Source organism: Myotis davidii, unplaced genomic scaffold, assembly GCF_000327345.1.
Source record: "Myotis davidii unplaced genomic scaffold, ASM32734v1 scaffold37, whole genome shotgun sequence".
NCBI classification, from domain to species: Eukaryota; Metazoa; Chordata; class Mammalia; order Chiroptera; family Vespertilionidae; genus Myotis; species Myotis davidii.
The window spans coordinates 1,092,211-1,113,969 of NW_006289395.1; the positions used below are offsets into that span (position 1 = coordinate 1,092,211).

The 21,759-nt window shown below is 44.4% G+C and overlaps 1 protein-coding gene across 1 annotated transcript in view; it reads right to left on the reverse strand.

Annotated features, from left to right (window-relative positions):
• Positions 1-17,197: 17,197 nt before the first annotated feature.
• Positions 17,198-21,759, reverse strand: part of RPL26 (ribosomal protein L26) — a 4,868-nt gene continuing 306 nt past the window's right edge. Inside the window, exons 2-4 of the mRNA XM_006761675.2 lie at positions 20,949-21,121; positions 19,635-19,775; positions 17,198-17,367 (exon numbers count right to left, since the gene is read on the reverse strand). Coding sequence (XP_006761738.1) covers positions 17,239-17,367; positions 19,635-19,775; positions 20,949-21,116 — 438 coding nt within the window. The 5' untranslated portion in view covers positions 21,117-21,121 and the 3' untranslated portion in view covers positions 17,198-17,238. The remainder of the gene's footprint in view (positions 17,368-19,634; positions 19,776-20,948; positions 21,122-21,759) is intronic.

Sequence of the window (21,759 nt, forward strand, 5' to 3'; positions counted from 1 at the left end):
AAAAGGGAAATTAAGCCCGGCTGGCGTGGCTCAGTGGTTGAGCATCGACCTATGAACCGGGAGATCACAATTCGATTCCTGGTCAGGGGACATGCCTGGGTTGTGAGCTTGATCCCCAGTGAAGGGCGTGCAGAAGGCAGCCAATCCATGATTCTCTCTCATCATTGATGTTTCATTTTCTCACTCCCTCTCCCTCTCTGAAATCAGTAAAAATATTTTTTTTAAAGGGGAAATTAAGTCCCTAAGTTACTTCACCTATTTAAATTCATTTCTTCAGCTTCAAATGACTTAGTAGAGTTGTAGGGATTTAAAAGCATAACGAATTTAAAACACCTCGCACTGTAGATAAATCAGCATTCAATAATGTTAACCATTATTTTGAGTAGAGTTTTACTTCCAAAAGAGTCATAGGCAGTTAAACAGGTGACCAGGACCTGACCTGGGAGAATTAAGAGATATAATTGATTTACGAGACATTTCTGAGTCAGCGTACCAGTTCTCTACTGCTGCATAACCAACCACCCCCAAACTTAGTACCTTAAAATAACATTCATTTATTTTTCACATGAATCTGCAATTTGGCCAGGGCTTATCTCTAGTCCATTTAATAATTGAAATGATGGGCTGAGGATTTTTTCCCAGGGTCGTGTCTCTCGACGCCGAAGAATGAGCTCAGTGGACCAGAAGATTTAAGCAAAAGTGTGGAGAATTTATTACAAGCAGATTCAGACTGTCCTCAGGAGAGGGGGCCCCAATAATGGGCTGCCTGTTGAAGCCTTGTAGTCCAGGGTATGTAGTTGCTACAAGCCTGCTTCTTCTATGTCTACCTGTGTTGTCTCCTGGTTGAGTCCAATTGTTTTTGCCCAGCAACGGACCTGAACTTTCCTTTTCTATGTGTTCTTTCTCGGTTCTTATACTGAACTTTCTCTGTGTCTCTGCGTCAGTACACCTATTGTTTCAGGCCCTCCCTTGGTTTCCCCTGCCTCCGGCTTTGAGTCCAGAAACATTTTATTATTTCTGCTTGGTTGGTTCCTGTGACTAGGCCTGCTCAAACTGCCATGTCTGCTCCTGCGTATGCTCCACCTGCCTTTCTTCCCCGCCCCGGACCCCTGCCCTGCCTGCGTTTCGAGCTAACTTCCCTCACATACAGCATCATCTGGGGAAACCAACTGGGGGCTGGAGGGTCCTCTCACATGATTGGCAAGTGGGTTCTGGCTGTTGGCTAACAGCGTACAGAGGCCTGAGGGCTGTGGGCCTTGGTTCCTCTCCATGTGGGCCTCTTCACAAGCTTTGGGGGCTTCCTCATAGCATGGTGGTTGGGTCCCCAAAGAGTGAGCATTCCAAGACTGCAAGGTGGTATATTTATGAGTTAGGCTCAGGAGATAAATATCATTACTTCTCCTGGACTCTAGTGGACAAGCACCTCTTGATGGGGTTCTAGAAGGACATGTGGTATAGATATAGGGCACATACATGCCTGAAAAACATAATCTGTCACTGGTAGAGATGGCATGATTTAGCAAGTGATTGGCTATGGGCAGTGAGGGAGAATGAGGCATTGAAGATGCCTGAGGTCTCTGGCTTGGGTGACTCCAAGGTGGCCTAGGATTAGGAAACAGAGAAGTAAGGGTATTGTTAAAGCATTTAAACAAGCAGGCCGTTAGACTGAGCTGGCCCTAATGCCTTGGTAGATTATATAAGCAAACCCAAACTAAGCCAAAGTCAACGGACTGGAATCCGAGGAAATAAAACTTAGGAACAACCAATCATAAATAGCTAACTAGCCTTGCCAAGCAAGTAATTTTTGTGTGTGTGTTAATCCTCACCTGAGGATATTTTTCCATTGATTTTGAGAGTGGAAAGGAGGGGGAGAGACAGAGAGAGAGATGCGAGAGACACATCAATTGGTTGCCTCTTGCACGCACCCCGACCAGGGCTGGGGACTGAGCTTGCAACTGGAGGTACAGTAGAACCCGGGACCCTTCAGTCCGCAGGCCGACGCTCTGTCCACTGAGCATAACTGGCTGGGGCTCCAATCAAATAATTTATTTGCTTTGCTTCCATAGCTTCTCTATAAAACCTTGCCCCTAGCTCCTGCCAGTGGGAGTGCTCCTGACCACTTTCAGTTTGGCACTGCCCAATGCGAAGCAATGTTTGCTCAAATAAACTCTTCAAAAACTTCAGCTTACCTTGCAACAGTATGTTTGGGTAATTATTGGCACTGAGCAGCCCATAAATAGTTAAAAGTTTGGAGCTTGGGAGAGGGTTATGGGGGTTTTTAACAAAAAAGTCTTTTAGTTGAAATAGACTAGAAGAAATGGTCAACAATGAGAAAGGAAAAAAGACCTGTTTTCTTTGAAAACAGTATCTCAATGGAGGGAGGAGAGAGTCGCAGTGAGAGAGGAAGGAATGAGTGATCATAGTAGAAGAAAACCCCTATAGCAGGGGGCCTCAAACTTTTTAAACAGGGGCCAGTTCACTGTCCCCCAGACCGTTGGAGGGCCAGGCTATAGTTAAAAAAAAAAACTATGAACAAATTCCTATGCACACTGCACATATCTTATTTTGAAGTAAAAAAACAAAACGGGAACAAATACGATATTTGTATTTGCATGTGGCCCACGGGCCGTAGTTTGAGGACCCCCGCCCTAGAGTTCAGTTTCATGGAAACCAGAAAGACGGTAAGGTGGGGGTTGAAGTGCATTTAACATCACATTTTGCTAGTAGTTAATGATATTGGATTACACACTTAAAAATTGTTAAGCCCTGCTGGTATGGCTCCGTGGTTGAGCATCGACCTAAGAACCAGGTCACAGTTTGATTTCTGGTCAGGGCACAGGCCTAGGTTGTGGGCTCGATCCCCAGTAGGGAGCCTGCAGGAGGCAGCCAAATGATAATTCTCTCATCGACATTTCTCTCTCTCTCCCTTTCTCTAAAATAAAAACATATTAAAAAAAAACTATTGAGGTTGGTCCTTATGTTGTGTTCTTACCACATTTTTTTTAAAGCAGAACTGTGTTTGAAGTAGTACTTTCCACTGCTTTCCTGAACTCCACCCACAGAGGGAGAATTGCAACAGTGCACTCAGCCTTGACACGCTCCAGGGCTGGAATGTGGCCGTGCAGGTGAACAGGCGGAGTGGCGCGGCCCAAGGGCATTGCAGTGAATACTGTGCCAATGGCAGAAGCCAGGATGGTGGACCCAGGCCAGCAGGGACCCAGATAAGACTTGCCAAGTTTGGCTACTGTGCTGCCAGCTCTGTTTTCTGGAAGAAAGGGCTGGCCCTGATGTGGCTGGTCATTCTTGGTAGAGACTAAACTCTGTGAAAGTTTCCTAAACTGGACGGAAAAGTGCCTCTTCCCCCCATGCCCACATCCTCTCTAAGTAATCTCACCATAGCTCTATGAAGTTTGGATCATTAGCTTCCCATCTCACAGATGAGCTTGGAGTGCAGGGGACTTGTTTAAGGTTACATATCTAGTTTATATGCAGAGGCAGAGCTTGAACCCCATGGAAGAAAAATTCTATAGGAGCCTCACTTCACTGAAGTAAAATCTTATTTAGCCTCCTCTCCATTTATTTTTCCTATAAAGCTGAGTTCCACGGGCCTCATAACAGAATTCCAGAGTTAGCCTTAAAAAAAAAATACAAGTCTTCATAAATTAACAAAGGGAGACTCAGAAAGATATGGCAACATTCCTCGTCTCCTACAGATGTGGAAACATCTTTTTGTATCATAAAACTAAGCCAAATAGTTTAGTTGGACAAAGTTTTTTTCCCCCCCAAGAATATCAACTTGTGCCCTGCAGGTATGGCTCAGTTGGTTGAATGTTGTCCCATGTACCAGGTTACAGTTAGAATCCCTTCAGGGCACATGTCCGGGTTGTGGGCTTGATCCACAGTAGGGGACATGCAGGAGGCAGCCATTGATATCGCATCATTGATGTTTCTATATATCTCACCCCACCCCATCCTTCCTCTCTTTGAAATCAATAAAAATATATATTGTTTAAAAAGAACTAATATAAAAAAAGAAAAGAGTATGTCCTAGCCCAGTGGTTCTCAACCTTCTGGCCCTTTAAATACAGTTCCTCATGTTGTGACCCAACCATAAAATTATTTTCGTTGCTTCTTCATAACTGTAATGTTGCTACTGTTATGAATCATCATGTAAATATCTGATATGCAGGATGGTCTTAGGCGACCCCTGTGAAAGGGTCGTTCGACCGCCAAAGGGGTTGCGGCCCACAGGTTGAGAACCACTGCCCTAGCTGATTTGGCTCAGTGGACAGAGCATCAGCCTGCAGACTGAAGGGTCCTGGGTTCAGTTCCAGTCAAAGGCACATACCTTGGTTGCAGGCTCGATACCCAGCTCTGGTCAGTGCTCATGTGGGTGGCAACAAATCAATGTCTCTCTCTCACATTGATGTTTCTCTCTGTCTCTCCCCGACCCTTCCACTCTAAGAATCGATGGAAAAATATCCTTGGGTGAGGATTAACAAAACAAAAAAGTATCAACTTGCTTCTCTTGTGCCAAATGGAGATTTATATGCTTTCTTCTGGTACCAATTTCTTCTATTGTCTCTTAAAATAAACCTGCCCTTGCAAGTGTTATTTGACCAGAGGGATTGAGTAAGTCTTCTAAGACTTTAAAATTGTTGCCATGCCTCATAAAAATTACCTCTTTAAAAAAATGTCATTCTGATTAGCTGCTGCTATGAGTTGAACAATGTTGCTCCCAAAGGTGCTGAAGTTTTAACTCCTAGTACCTGTGAATATGACCTTTAAAAAAAGAAAGAAAAAGAACAACAGTCTTTGTAGATGATTACGTTAAAACTAGAGGCCCAGTGCACAAAATCCATGCACTCGGGGGCTTCCTCAGCCTGGCCTGTTCCCTCGCTGCAGTCTGAGAGCCCTCGGGGGATGTTGTGGGGAGTGGACCTGAGCTGTCAGCAGGACAGCCTTAGCACTGCCACAGAGGTAGGAGAGGCTCCTGTCACCACTGCTGTGCTCACCAGCTGTGAGCCCAGCTTCTGGCTGAGTGGCACTCCCCCTGTGGGAGTGCACTGATCACCATGGGGCAGCTCCTGCATTGAGCATCTGCCCCCTGGTGGTCGGTACACGTCATAGCGACCAGTCATTCTGCCCCACAATTGATCGCCCCACAGATGGAGGCCCTGCCAACCTGCCACAGCCTGCTGGTCAGTGGCCTGTTTCCCTCTGTGGGGCAATCGATCTTGGAGTCCCCAATCGATCGCCCTGCAAAGGGTGGCCTGGGCCTTCCTCTGTGGGGTGAACGCGGAACCCCCACTCACCTCCCCCGATTGATAGCCTCTCTGGCCGGTGGCCTTGGGCCTCCCTCTGCGGGGTGATGGTGCCCTAACACCAATCGCATTTCACCCGCCTTGGCTAGCCTTGTGCCAGTGCGTGTCATAGCATGGTCTTCCAGACAGTCGTTCTGCTGTTAGGCTGTTCGGTCAATTTGCATATTACACTTTTATTATTATAGATGAGGTGGGCTCTAATCCAATATGATGGGGTCCTTTTAGGAAGGGGACATTTGGAAACAGGACAGATATGCACAGAGGGAAGACACTGTGAAGACACAGAGAATGTCATCTACAAGCCAGGGCTAGGAGACAGCATGAAACATGTTCTCCTTCACAGCCCTCAGAGGGAACCAACCCGACTGACGCACACCTGTTCCAGGTGCCTCCAGCCTCCAGAACTGTGAGACAATAAATTTCTGTTGCTTAAACCACCCAGTTTGTTTTGGCAGCCCTAGAAAATGAATATAGCTGCCCTGAAAATAACATAGCAATTACAGTATCTCCTTACTGACAAGTACGACTTGCTAAATCAAAACAGATCACTGGGCACTTTTCTCCCACACACACGGCAGAAAAAATAAAACTCTCAAAAAATTTGAGTGTTTCATTTAAATTGATAGCCCTGATCTGATCACAAGTCAATGCTCTCTACCACACCACATGAACACAGCACTAAAGCATAACTTACCCAGCTTGTTTTCTATTGATTGCTCTTTTCATTATTTGTAAGTGGTCTTTTTAAAATTAAGTACCTTACATTTTAAATGTTGCAAATATTTTCTCCCAATCTGTCATTTATCTTTCACATTTTTAGAGGTATTATGTACAATAGATATTTTAAACTTTTATGTAACTAAGTATACTAACCTTTTATTTTTTGGCTTTTGAATGTCATGTTATTACTTTCAAGATCACAAAAACCTATTTTTTTCCTAATACTTTCACATTCTTATTTTTTAAGTTTAGGGATCAGACTTCATTTTTTTTCCAGATAGCTAATTGATCCTGCATCATTAACTGAATACATCCCCCACCACTGATGGGAAATGCCACTTTTATCATAAATTCCTAAAGATATTTGGTTCTGTTTCTGGCCTTTATTCATATTCTGACTTCACTTGCTTTGTTTAGCAATGGGCCACAGAAACACATATGCATATATTTTGAGTGGTCCAATGGTGGCCAACTCAAGAATGCAAGCATGGCTGCCTTCTAGGGTTACCATATAGAAATGTGGGCCTCATGTGATCAGATCTTTCAGGTTTTCAAGAGGTATTAGTCATCAGAGTTTTATATGGAATCTACAGTTTTGGAAGGGCTGTCAATTCATTTTATAAATGTAAAAGAAAATTACATGAACAAAATATATTTACATGCTGAAAGCAGCCAGTGACGCACTACCTGGCAACCTCTGCTCCAGATGCTAAAATGTGATAACGGAGAGTAAGGCAGGAATGAATTTAGGTGCTCAACTCCAACTTTCTTCCACTGCCAACATGAAGAAGCCAGAGAGGAAGAGTGATGCAGCAGCTCCGGAAACCAAGGTTATTTGTAGCCGCCCCTTGGGAGACAGTAGCATTGTACCTCATTTCACCTCTCACCCACGAGTTGATGCTTTTGTTCCTGCCTTGCCCAGCAGCCAGGAGATAGTAGGTCAACATGGGGGAAGGGATGGTTGCATCAGTCAAGTTGGGCCTCCCAGAGTCTGTTAGGCTGAGTGACAAAGGAGAAATACAAAGTAAGGTGCTGCCAAAGATAAAGCAAGATTCTGTTCCTCCAAAACAAGCTGGAAAGTGATGTCATCTCCTTTCTAATAATGTAGCCTCCCTGGATATCCAACTTAACATTGTGTAATGGAAATGGACAGAAGACTCCAACTCCCAATGGGAGATAGGATTTGCTTGCAGCAAGGACAAGTCACATGGTAGAACTTCAGTGTTTCCAGATAAAACCTCTTCACAAACATTATCTCACTGTCTCTCACAACCCTGAGTTAGGCACAGAGAAGAGACAACATTTTTTTAGGATGTTTTTAAAGATGACTCTGGGATATGCAGAAAGATATATGAGAGAATGAAGGACTGTGGGTCCCTTCTCCTTCCGTCTGCTCATCTCTGCAGAATCATTTACTCATCAACGAATCCTATGGAACACCCCCGGTGGGCAAGGCATTCTTTCAGGCGTTGGGATTACAGCAATACACGGAGCCTGGGCATTATTGTTCCCTTCGGCTGGGTCAGTTATACTTACTCTGAACCATGACCCAGACTGGTCCTTGCTCTATTCTTCTCTGGTTGGAGCAGTAACCACAGGCCAACTTTTGCATTTTGCTTCAGAGTCCTTTGTGTTTTCCCTGGCTATTGGTCACTTCCTGGAATGCATTGATCCTTTCCAGGGATACCACATGCTTTTCTATGCTTGAGGCATAGACAGTGGATAGACTCAGACCAAATTCCAGCCATATTTTAATTCTTAACTACTTTTAAATTTCAGGCAGGTCGCACAATGCCTGAGAGCAGGGATGGCATATACAGTTTCTCTCGAAGCAGGAAAGAGAACTCAGTTGGTGAGGCCATGGTGGATCAACCTCTTTCTCTTTTCTTAAAATCTTCACTGAGGATGTATTTCTCATTGATTCTCCAGGGAGAGGAAGGAAGAGGGAGAAACACTGATGTGAGAAACATTAATCGGTTGCCTCCCATGTGTACCTCAACTGGGGATTGAATCTGCAACCTGGGCATGTGCCTGACTGAGAATAGAACCCATGATCCTTTGGTGCATGGGGCAATGCCCCAACCAAGCCACACTGGCCAGGGCCTCAATCTCTTTTCTTCTCAAAACTTGTCCACCTATATCTTTTCCTCTGATGCCCCCATCCTTTGGGGAATGCCTCAGAGGTGCAGGAATAAACAGGGGAAGGCATATGTACTAGATATATGTAGGGCAGTCCACTAGCTCTACATATTTAAGACCCCCCATCAGTTCATGCTCTACAGGCCAACATACTCTTCCACTGACTGTAGTGGGTAGAACTGTCTCCCCAAAAGATATGTTTAAGTCTGAACCCAACGTACCTGTGAATGAATGTGACCTGACTTGGGAGAAGGGCCTTTGCAGATGTAGTTAGGTAAGGTTCTCAAGGTGAGATTATCCTCAATTAGGGTAGGCCCTAAATCCAATGACATGGATTTGGTGTCCTTATAAGAGATGGACAAGGAGCACACACACAGGAAGAGGGGAGGTCATGTGAAGATCCTCCTGAAGACGAGGCAGAAACTGGACTTTACTATAAGCCCAGGAATATCAAGAATTGCCGGTTGTCATGGGAGAAAGGCATGTAATGGATTCTCCCTCAGAGCCTCCAGAAGGAAATCAATCCTGCGGACACCTGGATTTTGAGCTTCTGGCCTCCAAAACTGTGAGAGAATAAATTTCTGTTGTTTTAAGGCACCAAGTTTATGGCCCTATATCACAGACATGATTCGCTTTTTCCCTTTGACCAAGGACTATCACGGACAACTTGACCTGAGTGTGCAGCCTTCATTCCTTTCTCCTGGGCCTTGGCAATAGTTCTCAAATGACTGAATAAGGCCCAGAGACACCATGAGTGTTCATGCAGCAGGTGCCTGTTCACCAGAAGAGACCTGGGGCCTTGTGAGGTGCTGGGCTCAGTAGCTTTGGGAGGAGCGGGATGAATGTCTTTATCCACATCAGATCTCTCTGTTCTAATCTCAGCCCTTTCTTCCTGCCTGATGCAAAGGCTGTTTTGTAGCTCTTCTTCAGCAATTTCTGGCTCTTCCTTTGTTTGTAAAACAGTCAATTTCCCGGGGTATGAGGAATACTGTCCAAGTTTGGCTTTACAACCAAACATTGCCTTATAAGGACTTTGTTGCCAGGAAACATCTAAGGCCTGATTTCTCATCATCTGCATGAAGTGCAAGTCCTTGGCCCAGTGATATGAATGGTTACTTGATGTCCAGGCAGTTAGCACGTTCTTGACATCATGGCGTGCTTGCTCCAGGGAGCCCTGACCTTGGCCAGGGTGGTACTTAGCAGAGACAATCTTTAGGTATGACCATACCTCACTGAGCTCAATAACAATGTGGTTTGTGAACTCTACGCCACTGTCAGATTCCAATATGCTGGGTTTACCAAGAATCATGAAAATATCCGACAGAACACCTACCACCTCATGGACCTGTTTGGGTTTTAATGACCATAAAAATAATAAACTTGGTTAAGTGGTTCTGGCAATATAAAATAAACTTGAACTCTCCATCAGCATTTGACTACATGTCAAGTATTTCAACTTTGCATATGGAGTCAATGTCCTTGGAAGTCATGGGCTTGGGTTCAAGGCCTCTCTTGGATACAGGGTTCTTCTGATGGCACTGTTTACAGAGAGTCACATGTAAGACAATGACTTCTTTGGTGACATTCCCATATTTTTCTTGCAGCTCCTTGAGCATGCATGTCCACGCACCATGTCCACTACTGAGATGCATATCATGAAGAATATCAAACAATTCTTCCTTATGGACATAATATCATATTCGATCTCATTTTCCATGAGTAGACTCTGTTAGTTTCTCAATGCCCTGTACAGAGATCACATCATATTTTGCTGCACGGCGATAATGCATGACTTCTTCCCCTTTTCCTTAGCCTCTTGACTTTTCTTTGGAAAATACTTTGCTGTTGTAACTTTTGCTTTCTATTAACTTTGTCACACTTATAAGCGATTTTTCTCTCATATTTATTTCCATTTCACTTGTACTTAAAACACCAGGGATATCATTTCCAGCTGACTGTGGTGTCATGGAGAACTGCAAGAAGGATCCTAAGAAAGAGAGAAAGAAATAGAACAAAGTTAAATTTGCTGATATTCCATTTGGAAGACTTTCCCTCCCAAGTTACTTATTAATTTTTTTTATATATGTATTTTATTGAATTTTTACAGAGAAAAGGGAGAGGGATAGAGAGTTAGAAACATCGATGAGACAGATCGATCAGCTGCCTCCTGCACGCCCCCCAGTAGGGATGTGCCCACAACCAAGGTACATGCCCTTGACCGGAATCGAAACTGGGACCCTCAGTCCGCAGGCCGACGCTCTATCCACTGAGCCAAACCAGTTCGGCACTTATTAATTTTTTTCATTTGATTTTTATGACTAATATACAGAAGAAAGATAACAGAATAATAGTATAATGTCGGAACAGAATAAAAGCAACTAGAAAGCCAACTAGGACCATTCAAAACCAGAGCATGTCAACAGAATTTCAAGTCAGTAAAATATATATACAATATGCAGAAATTTTAGACTTTAGACAAAGTAATGAAACTGTTAGCTCATACAGTGAAACTTACCTATCCTATATAATAGCCTAATATGCAAATCGGCTGAACGGCGGAACGACCAGTGGAATGACCGGTCACTATGACATGCACTGACCACAGGAGCTGCCCCTAGCCTGCAGGCCCCAGACCAGCCAAGGCAGGTGCCAACAGGGGCCCCCTGTCCCCAGTCACCCTGCCGGTTGCCCCACAGATGGAGGTGACCAGAGGCAGTGGGGGGCAGGGCTGGCAAGCGGGCAGCCCCCTGATCACTCCACCAGTTGCTTCACAGATTGGCTCTGATCACTGGCCAGGCCTAGGGACCCACCCATGCACGAATTTTGTGCACCGGGGCTCTAGTTCTTCATAAATTGGAGAGGATAAATGGAAATCCCTAAAGCAGTAGGCTCATATCTTACCCTCCATACTTTTAAAAATAATATAAATGAGAAAATGTTGCTAAAAAGTACTGTATACTACAGTAGTTTCCCCTTATTCATGGTTTCTTAACCAGTTTTTGTTACCTGTGGTCAACCTCAGTCCAAACATATTAAATGGAAAATTACAGAAGTAAACAATTCATGAGTTTTAAGTTGTGCACCACTCTGAGTAGTGTGATTAAATCTCTAATGCTCCAGCCCTAGCCAGTTTGGCTCAGTGGATAGGGCGTCAGCCAGTGGACCAAAGGGTTCTGGATTCAATTCTGGTCAAGGCCGCGTACCTTGGTTGCGGGCTCCTCTCCCGCCCGGGCCCTGGTCAGGGCTCCTTTAGGAGGCAACCAATCGATGTGTTTCTCTCACATCAATGTTTCTCTCTGTCTTTCCCTCTCCGTTCCACTCTCCCTAAAAATCAATGGAAAAATATCCTTGGGTGAGGATCAATTAAAAAAAAATCTCTAATCCTCTCCTGTATGAGCTAACGGTTTCATTATTTCTTTTGTTTGCCTAAACTCTAAAATTTCTGCATATTGTATATGTATCTAGAACCTGAATCATCGTTTTGTCCAGCATGTATCCATGTTGTATGTATCACCCACCTATTAATTAGTAGCCCCCAAGGTAATCAGATTGACTGTCCCAGTTTCACAGTGCTTGTGTTCAAGTCACCCCTATTTTATTTAAATAATGCCCCAGAGCCATTCACAAAACTTTTTTTTTAAATATATTTTATTGATTTTTTTACAGAGAGGAAGGGAGAGAGCTAGAGAGTCAGAAACATCGATGAAAGAGAAACATTGATGAAAGAGAACTATCGATCAGTCGCCTACTGCACATGCCCCACCGGGGATGTGCCCGCAACCCAGGTACATGCCCTTGACCGGAATCGAACCTGGGACCTTTCAGTCCACAGGCTGACGCTCTATCCACTGAGCCAAACCGGTTCTGGCCACAAAACTTTTATTATAGCATATTTCTATAATTGTTCTATTAGTTATTGTTGTTAATCTCTTATTATGCCTAATCCATAAATTAAATCTTATCATAGATACGTATGTACAGGAAAAAACTTAGTATATGTAGGGTTCAGTACTCTCTGTAATTTTAAGAATCCATTTGAGCCCTAGCCGGTTTGGCTGAGTGGATAGAGCATCAGCCTGCGAACTGAAAGGTCCCAAGTTCGATTCTGGTCTGGGGCACATGCCTGGGTTGTGGGCTCGAGCCCCAGTGGGGGACTTGCAAGAGGCAGCCGATTGATTGTGGGTGTTTCTATCTCTATCTCTCCCTCTTCCTTCCTCTCTGAAATTAATAAAAATATATTTAAAAAGAAAAAGAATCCATTGGAGATCCTGGAATGCAACTCCATGAATAAGGGAGGGATTCCTACTATAAGAGCAAACTTTGAACTTGAAATTAGCACTAGGAAGGGCATTTCAGCCTTACCACAATTAACATAAACAATCAATTTCTTGTGGCTGAAGAGGCTATGCTCATTTTAGAAGAATCAAGGAGAAAGTAGTGGGGTATTTTTAAATGATGTTTTTTCCCTGTACATAGGATTCGTAAATGAAGATTTTGAGTCCTTACTCGGAGGGACCATGTTCTCCCAACTGTCCAGCATTTGTCCCTGGGCTCCTTCAGGAGGCAACCAATCGATGTGTTTCTCTCACATCAATGATTCTCTCTGGATTTTGAGGGGCTTCAAAATACTCCCAATCTTTGGTCATATCCTCAAATGTTGCTGCCTCCTGAAATGACACCAGTTGCTGCCAGAGGTGCCATTCTGTTGGGGAGCTAGGGCTGAGGAGCAGCTGCAGCAGGACTGGGGAACAGACAGGGAAAGGTACCAGGAACAAAGGTTTGCCAACATAAAGGACTCTAAATAGGAGTCATGTGAATATCACACAACAGCATAGATAACAGAAGTAAAGAAAAGTTCTCATATTCAACAAGATGAGACCGATTTGGTGGTGGGAAAAAGAGGTTTTGCCCTCCTGAGAGGTGTGTGGGCCTGGCCTGTTTTGATATCGCCTGAACTAGAGTCCACGCATTTCTAGAACCAAGCAGAGTCTTTAAGTGAACTTGAACACTCCAAAGCACCCCAGGAGACACTTCTGGGCAAAGGTTTGATGACTCTGAACAGAGGTAGCAGGATATGTTTCCAAGAATGTCAGGAGGCTATCATGCCAAAAAAGAGATACCCTAAATGGAGTTCACACTCTACCAAGACTGGAGAATTCCTCAGGGAGAGAACTTCATACTCAGGTGTGTAAACGACGCTTCCTTAGTTATAACAACTCCAGGATATGCAATGGTGATGAGGCCAGGGGGAAAGTTCATATGATGATCACAGGCATCCCAACAATCTTAGGAAAACAAGATCCCTGGGTTCCCAGACATCAAATGCAGAGCTGAGGGGCTGGGATGGACCCCGAGAAGCAGAGAAAGATACATTTAAAAACTCTCAGTGAAATTAAGCTGAGCATACGTCCAAGGTCCTAAAGGTTCCACAGTAAAAAAGCTTCAAATTCCCTTCCTCAGCATCACTGAGTAACCATGGAACATTCCTGATTCTAAGACATTATTGACTGTAAGACCACTGACTTAATGACAACTTTCTTTTGAGAGGAGAAACAGAGAACCTACATTAAATAACACATCCAAATTTTAAAATGTGGAAAACACACGGCAGAACTGAATAGAATGCTTGCGCAATACTCTTTAAGCCAGAGCTCAAGAGTATTAGTGCAAACTGACAGTTTAAAAGCTCTGAGAAGTCCTCCAGTAAACAAATAAACCAAAGAACAGTTTGTTTGATCCACCAGTGCCATTTAATTATTGACTTTGTTTCTGAAGGAATATCTATTATCATCTCACAGTCCTAGGGTTCTGAAAGACTGAAACCACAATAAGATCCAGGAAAGCATCTTCCAGATTCCTCACTAAAAACTAGCATTCCTCAGAAATAGAGTGGCTGCACTGGCCATTATTTGAAGGCCTTTAGGGGACTGTACAGGAATTAAAAGCCTCACCTCTATCTCATAAAACATTTTAAAGGTAGACAGAAAATAATTTATTTTTTAATAAAATCTTATTGATTTCAGAGGGAGACAGAGAAACATCATTGATTGGCTGCCTCCAGCACGCCCCCTACTGGGGATTGAGTGCGCAACCTGGGCATGTGCCCTTGATCAGAATCAACCCAGGACCCTTCAGTCCCGCAGGCCCACGCTCTACCCACTGAGCCAAACCAGCTAGGGCTGCAAATAAGTTGTAATCAAAATATGCATAATGCCCTGGCCAGATTAGAGCGTTAGCCAGAGCACCAAAGGTTCCATTCCCAGTCAAGGGCACTCCCTGGGTTGCATATTTGATCCCCAGTCCCAGTTGGACACGTGTGGGCGGCAACCAACCGAAGTGTCTATCTCACATAGCCGCTTCTCTCTCTCCCTCCCTCCCACTCTCTGAAAATCGATGGAAAAAATACCCTCAGGCCGTAACCGGTTTGGCTCAGTGGATAGAGTATCGGCCTGTGGACTGAAAGGTCCCAGGTTCGATTCCGGTCAAGGTCATGTACCTTGGTTGCGGGCACATCTCCAGTGGGGAGTGTGGAAAAGGTGCATACTCTCAATCGTTGAGTTATGTATGGTCTATACCAGTGGTCAGCAAACAGCGGCTCGCGAGCCATATGCGGCTCTTTGGCCCCTTGAGTGTGGCTCTTCCACAAAATACCACCTGCGGGCACGCACGTACAATGCGATTGAAACTTCGTGGCCCGTGCGCAGAAGTTGGTTTTCGGCCTGGGCGAGTCTATTTTGAAGAAGTGGCGTTAGAAGAAGTGGGGGGTGTTGGTTGGTTGGGCAACAGGAGACCGTAGGGTGACAGGAGACATGGCGCAGGAGAGGTACATTGTTTTGAGGTACGTTCTACCCTCATTAAGTTAATAACAATGTACCTACCTATATAGTTTAAGTTTAAAAAATTTGGCTCTCAAAAGAAATTTCAATTGTTGTACTGTTGTATTTGGCTGTTGACTAATGAGTTTGCCGACCACTGGTCTATACCATAAGATCCTAAAGCACAGCCCAAGAGCCACATTTGACTAGTAGACCTATTATTTTGTTTGGTTCATCCAGTGCTTTTTTTTTTAAAAAGAATGACTTACCTATATTTAGATTGGGAGATTTCATGTAAAAATCTAGATTTCTGACTTTCTTGAAAAATGGGAAGATCTGGCCAAACCAGGAACTTTGCTGGAGTTCCTAGTTTGGCTGGAGTGGAGGGGTGGCAGCACCCTTCAGATATAGGGTACACTCCTGTTTCCATAGTCCCCAAGCAATCAACTAACTTATCCACCTTACCTGCCCCTCCCTGTAGTTATCTGAGCAGAATAAAATGAATATGGTCAGCTTCGTGGTCAGACCTGTGCTAGTGGGGTAGCAGATAAGTCAGCTTTATTAGAGGAAACTGGAAACATCTGTTCAACTCACCTGTGATTCTTTGTGTTGGCTGTCCCCAACTTCAATTGTTTCCATTGATCTTCCAAATCACACCCAGCTCAAACTCTCCTCCTTCCTAATGCATCAGCAACTCCAGCCGACTGCTATTTCTGCCTCCTTGCACAGCAGTACTCACTGGAGTACTTTGCTTTGCCGTTAGTCGACTGGTTTAAGTGCACAAAACCTAGAAAGCAGGGGCTGAGCCTTCTACCTCGCTGTGTCCCCTCAGAGGGCAGAGGAGTCTAGAGCCGAGACAAAATATGTTCCAAGGACATTTGTCAAACACGTTGCTCCCGGTTTAGCGAGGCAGTGCAGAAGTCTGGCAGTCTAGGCTTGGGAATTCCATGTTTGACTGGTTACTGTGACTCACGGCAACGGCACTGAAGCTTCAGCTTCCATCACAGTGGGTTGTTATGACGACGCAGCGATAATGCAGATAAAGCATCAGTAGTGTCCTCCCCACCCCCCCAACACAGAAACCCCGCTTATTCCTGAAGGCCTGATTCAGGCGTCCCTTCTTTGGCTATCTTAGTCCCAACTTTGAGCTCCTACGGTGCGGGCTCCACACCTTTGGGCCGGCTAATCGGCGCCCCCGCCCACTCCTCAGAGGGAGGCCAGCCCAGGGCTGAAATGAATGAGCGGGAAGAGCCAGAGACCAAATCCATCGTCATTTTGCAGAGGCGGCAGGCCCGGAAGTGGAAAAGGATGCATCAGGACCCGACTCAAGAGCCAGAGTCCGGAGCCCCTCCACCCACAAGTCCTTGTCCAGCCCCCACTCGGCGCCTCACCTCCGCCCCACCCGCCCAAGGGCCCGCGGGCAGAAACGGCTCCGCGCCAAAGCACAGGCGGGAATCTATTCTCGTTGGGAATAGAGTTCTGCCCAGACGGTAGGCTGCTCCGTGCCCTGCAGAAGCCGCGGTTAGTGGCACAGGGGTCTGTAAAGGTGTCAATTGGCTGCCTGTTTCCTTCCGTTGCTGTAAAGCCTTCATAGAGCCGCGGGCCGGGAAAGCTGCATTCACCACTGTTTGGATTCTTAACGTGGAGTAAGGGCAGGGTGCTTATGTTGTCAACAGCGTAACCATTTTACCCGATCCCTTGAGAACCTGCATTTTAGATGAGCACTTAGCGGCACTCACCCAGCACCTGTGCGTAAGACAAGATAGTGAAGGAGCCCTCAGGTATTCCATAGAAATTGAGGCTCTCAGTGTATCAGAACTTGAAGCAGTGGAGATGCTACTGGCAAGTCACAGCAACTCTAGTCTAAAACTTTCTATACGACTATATAAAACTTTCATACAAAAAAATGAAAGAAACATGCTGTTCACATTAGGAGGAAGGCAGTAAGACAGGTTCGAGGGCAGTTCCCAACTAGCTTTTCACCTAGGCCTTCTTCGCAATGAGCCATGATGCACCCCCTAATGCTGCTGTCTGCTATAAAAATAACAACCACTCTTCTTATTGCAGAAAATTGTTAGAGAGCCACAAAGTAGGGGTGTGGCCTCTATCCAGACAGCAAATATCACTTGAACTTCCCTGAAAACTGACCCACTGGAAACCAAGTAGTATCCCAAATTACCATACATAAAACAAAGGCTCTTCAGTTTAAGTTTTTAATGAAAGTTGTATATAATATTACTTTATTCTTGCATCTTCTCAATGGTTTCTTCCTTGTATTTTCCCTTTTCCTTTCCTACTTGGCGAGATTTGGCTTTACGTTCAAGGATCTTTTTGCGGTCTTTGTCCAGCTTTAGTCTAGTGATCACCACCTGCAGGAAAATAGACACTTCTAAACAACACAGATCACATGGGAAGGACCAACATTCAATTGCATTTACCAAATCTAGATAATAAACACCAAAACATGAAATGATGAACTCAAAAGTGCCAAAAAATGACTCTTCAGCTCCCAAATCAAACCCATTCAACATTCACTAATGTTCTACCAACAAAGAGGCAATGTGATGTCAGTGAATTTCTCGTTTCCTCTTCTGTGCTTTATTAGAAAATCTGCTTCTTTTTCTATTGCAGAATATACCATTCACTCCTCGCATCCTAGTTTTACAAACTAACCAAATCTTATAGTTTTGTTTCTATACCAACTTTAGAGCAATAAGATTGGGAAGCCTGTACTCATGCTTCAACCTGCAAAACCTTCAATGAAGTCATAGTATAGATCTTGTTTCAACTCATCACTAAAGACCTCTAGACTATGATAAATTTTAGTCTTATGAAGAAAGGCGAGGTAAGAGGGAAGAGAGCCCTGAACTATAGTTCTGGAAATATAGCACGGCGACCAAGAACATCTCTGCCATCATGGAATTCCTATTCTAGTTCGGGGAGATGGAATGATGGAGAACAGGTGCGCAATCACATAGGGTAATCAGGTGAGGCGCTACTGACAGGGCTACATTTGAACAAGACACCAGTAAAAGAAGGGGTAAAAGTTATCTGGGTATGGAAGCGCCCCACAGATAACAGCAAGTACAAAGGTCCAGAGGCAGGACTCAAGTTTTGTAGGTGTGCATTTCTCAAACTCGTGTTTAAGAACCCACTGGAAGGCTTGTTAAAACAGCTCCCTGGGTCCCATCCCCAAATTGTCAGTAGAAATGGGAGCAGAATTTACAATTCTATCAAGTTGCCAGGTTACCCTGCTAACCAGTGGATAAACTCTGAACAGCATGGTTGCAGAACAGCAAGGCAAGTAGACACATGGAGAATGGAAGATGACATGAAGTAGTTTGTGAGGGGTGATCAGGTACGAGCTTATAGGTCACTCTGACGGTTAACAAGCAGACAGGATTCTGTATGTAACAATCGACAGGTCTTATTGATCAATGTGGGGCATATAATAAAAAATGACACTTTGGCCCTAACCGGTTTGGCTCAGTGGATAGAGCACTGGCATGTGGACCAAAAGGTCCCACGTTCGACTGCGGTCAAGGGCATGTGCCTTGGTTGCGGGCACATCCCCACTGGGAGGTGTGCAGGAGGCAACTGATTGATGTTTCTCTCTCATCGATGTTTCTCTATTCCTCTCCCTTCCTCTCTGTAAAAAAAACCAATAAAATATATTTTAAAAAATGACACTTTGGCCTGAGCAATTAGGAGCATAGAGCTGTTATACACTGTGATGGGGGTAAACCGTGAGGTTAAGGATAACATCAGGAGTTTGAACATGTCAGGTTTTAGATAACAATTAGATACCCACGTGAAAAATAGACAACTGGATTGGAGGTCTAGACTGGAATCATCTGCAAGTCCTAAGACTGGAATAAGAGATGACTACAAAGGCACAAACTGAAGCAGTATCATGACACTCGTAATCCAGGGGTAAAGAACATGGCAAAATGCTCATAGTGAATTGTCGGTGAAAGACATGCAGGTGTTTTACTGTAGTCTTTTGACTTTTCTGCAGTGTAAAATTTAGATTTGTGGTTCCAACTTAACATCTTACAAAATAAGCACTTCAGTATCTAAACACTCACCAGGTGCCATTACCTTAATATTAAATGTAATTTTAAAAAATGGCAAGAGAGATTAGAGAGTAATATTGGAGAATTCGTATTAAAGTCCGGGACGGGCACCTGCTATGGGAGTCCGACCACACTTTCTATCTCGGCTTAGATTATCACTCACTATTAATTTGATCCATCTTTGAGCTTCAGGTTCCCCCCATTAGCAAAGGGCTTAGTAGTTACTTTGCAGGGTTGTAAAGCTGCCTTGCTGCTCACTCAACAGTTTAATTCACCAAAGCAAGCAGGGTATAAGCCCTATTTCATCTAAAAATTACCCCACTTCCTACATTTTAAGATCTGTTCATTGTTATTATTGACCAATCAGGTTACTAAGCTTTTGAGGAAAAAGTACTTTAAATATACACATATAATGATGGTTAAAGACCTTGATATTATTAGAATATTCAATTCACACCTAAAACCTATCTCCATGGGACTGTTCTATAAACAAGCACTCACATGTGGCAGCAATAGATTTCATGACCTTCTCCCCTCTCACGCATTCTCAAAACACCTACCTTGCTGGGATGAATGCCCACGTGAACCGTGGTCCCATTAGCTTTCTCCCGTTGCACTCGTTCAATGTAGATGACGTATTTCTTCCTGTAAACCTGGACTACTTTGCCAATTTGCTGCCCTTTGTAATGTCCTCGAACAACCTGAGTGCAGATTCAAAAATAACAGAAATATGTAGATAAAAAACAAGATTAACCTTGTAAATCGGGAAACTATGAATCTCGTAAACAGTAATAACTATCAGATCTATAGGACCGCTCCATTTTGAAAGCTTTACACAGAAATGAACTAGTAATTCTATCTCTAGCTTTAATTAATCTGCAAATAAACCACACCACCAGAGAAATCTACATTGATGGAACTGTGCACCCTTGTAACTGATGGTTCACCAATAGCGGTGGGCTTGTTAAAAGCCCCTGGCTATTTGTAGCAAGTGGAAAACAAGGAAATTGTTATTCCATCTCAAAGGGAGCAGTAGGAACACATATAGTAATTCACAACCCATCCAAGTGCCCAACCTAGTGCCAGCCAAAGGGTGGGCAGCAGCAAGTATTTAAGGAAACAAACCACTTCTTGCCCAAAGGTTAACTGACATAGTCTTCTACCCAGGAACCCCTAGCTTGTCAGGAGGCAACCCAAGGGCTTCTGGACAGATGCGTCTTTCCAACTGCACACTTTCCTGCATTAAGAGATGCTGGAAGCAGAAGGCTGCCTCCCAAAGCGAACGGCACTGTGCACCTGCCGATGGCTGTTCTCAATCCCTACCACTATTTGGGAACCGGTTTCATTTACTTGACTGGGCGCTATCCTCATGAAATGTCATTGCCGACACGCAAGCCACTTTAGAGACTGTGTAAAGCCTTGCTGCAGGTTACTGCTAAAAAAGAAACATTTACAGCAATTTCCACTTGCATAGATTTGACACAAAATTTTCTAGCAAACTCAATCACATGAAGCCATGGTTCTGTCAGATTAGAACCTCTGAATTTTTTTAAAAAATTAAATTTATTAGCGTGGTGACAGGTATCTGGATTGTGATTCAGACTGTTTACGGGTCCATGGCCAAACATAGCGAGAAAAGGATAAACCCAAATGTTCTAGTTCTGAACTATCTTTCTTGCTCTTCTGTTGAATCGTGGCTGCACTGGACGCGTGGGTCCACTGACTCTGACCAGAGTAAAAGGCGGCATCCCTGTTGTTCGTTTTCCCACCCCTGGCTCGGCTTCTGTAATCCTGTTCGGAACAACTGTCTGCGATGCGTCGCTCTCAGGACGCAGCCCCTTTTCCAGGCCAAGTGACCCCAACACAGCACATACCTGAACCTCGTCATCCTTTCGGATGGGCATGGACCGAACATTGTACTTCTGTCTCAGCTCTTTGGAAAGAGGAGACGACATGATCTTCCTCCGAATGTGGGAAGGTGCATTGAAATGCCTTTTACGGTTCTTGCTCCGGTCAGAAGTCACAAAGGGGTTGAACTTCATTTTGACTAAAAAGTTTAAAAAAAAAAGGGGAGGGGGCGAGTAAATGACCAAAACCCCAGTCACTTTCCAAACAAGTAACAGCAACCATTTCACCCTGAAAGTTGAGAATGCTCACAGAAACTGTTGGGTTAACTCCATCACAAACGACTTAACTCAACGGGCCATCAACTGAGGCTTGAAATTCTAAATACTTTGCTTTACTGATGCAATTCCAACATTTGTTTATGCAATAAAATATTTCCCATTAGTAGCACAATCGTTTTAGTTATTACATTTCTTGTTTACACTCTCCAACTCCCTAAGTCCTGCGACAGGGCTTTCATCTCTCATGCATTAGGGCAAAGCTGACAACTCAGTTCTTCAAACATCACGTTTGAGAAACACCAGCCAGCGATTACCTTACACGGGCTTGATGAACACACTCAGCTCCCTCCAGAATGGACCAGGCCACCCACCCGGAACCGGGAAAATGCAGACCTCAGACCCCCAATACCTTCCAGTGGGCGGGCGCGGCTTGAAATCCCGTGGCTTTACTAACAGTTACTTCGAGACCATTCTTTAGAAACTACACTGCCTGGGCCTGACTCTATATCCACAGGCCCTCTCCCTCCAGCTCCGTTTCCGAATCCCCAAATCCTCTTTC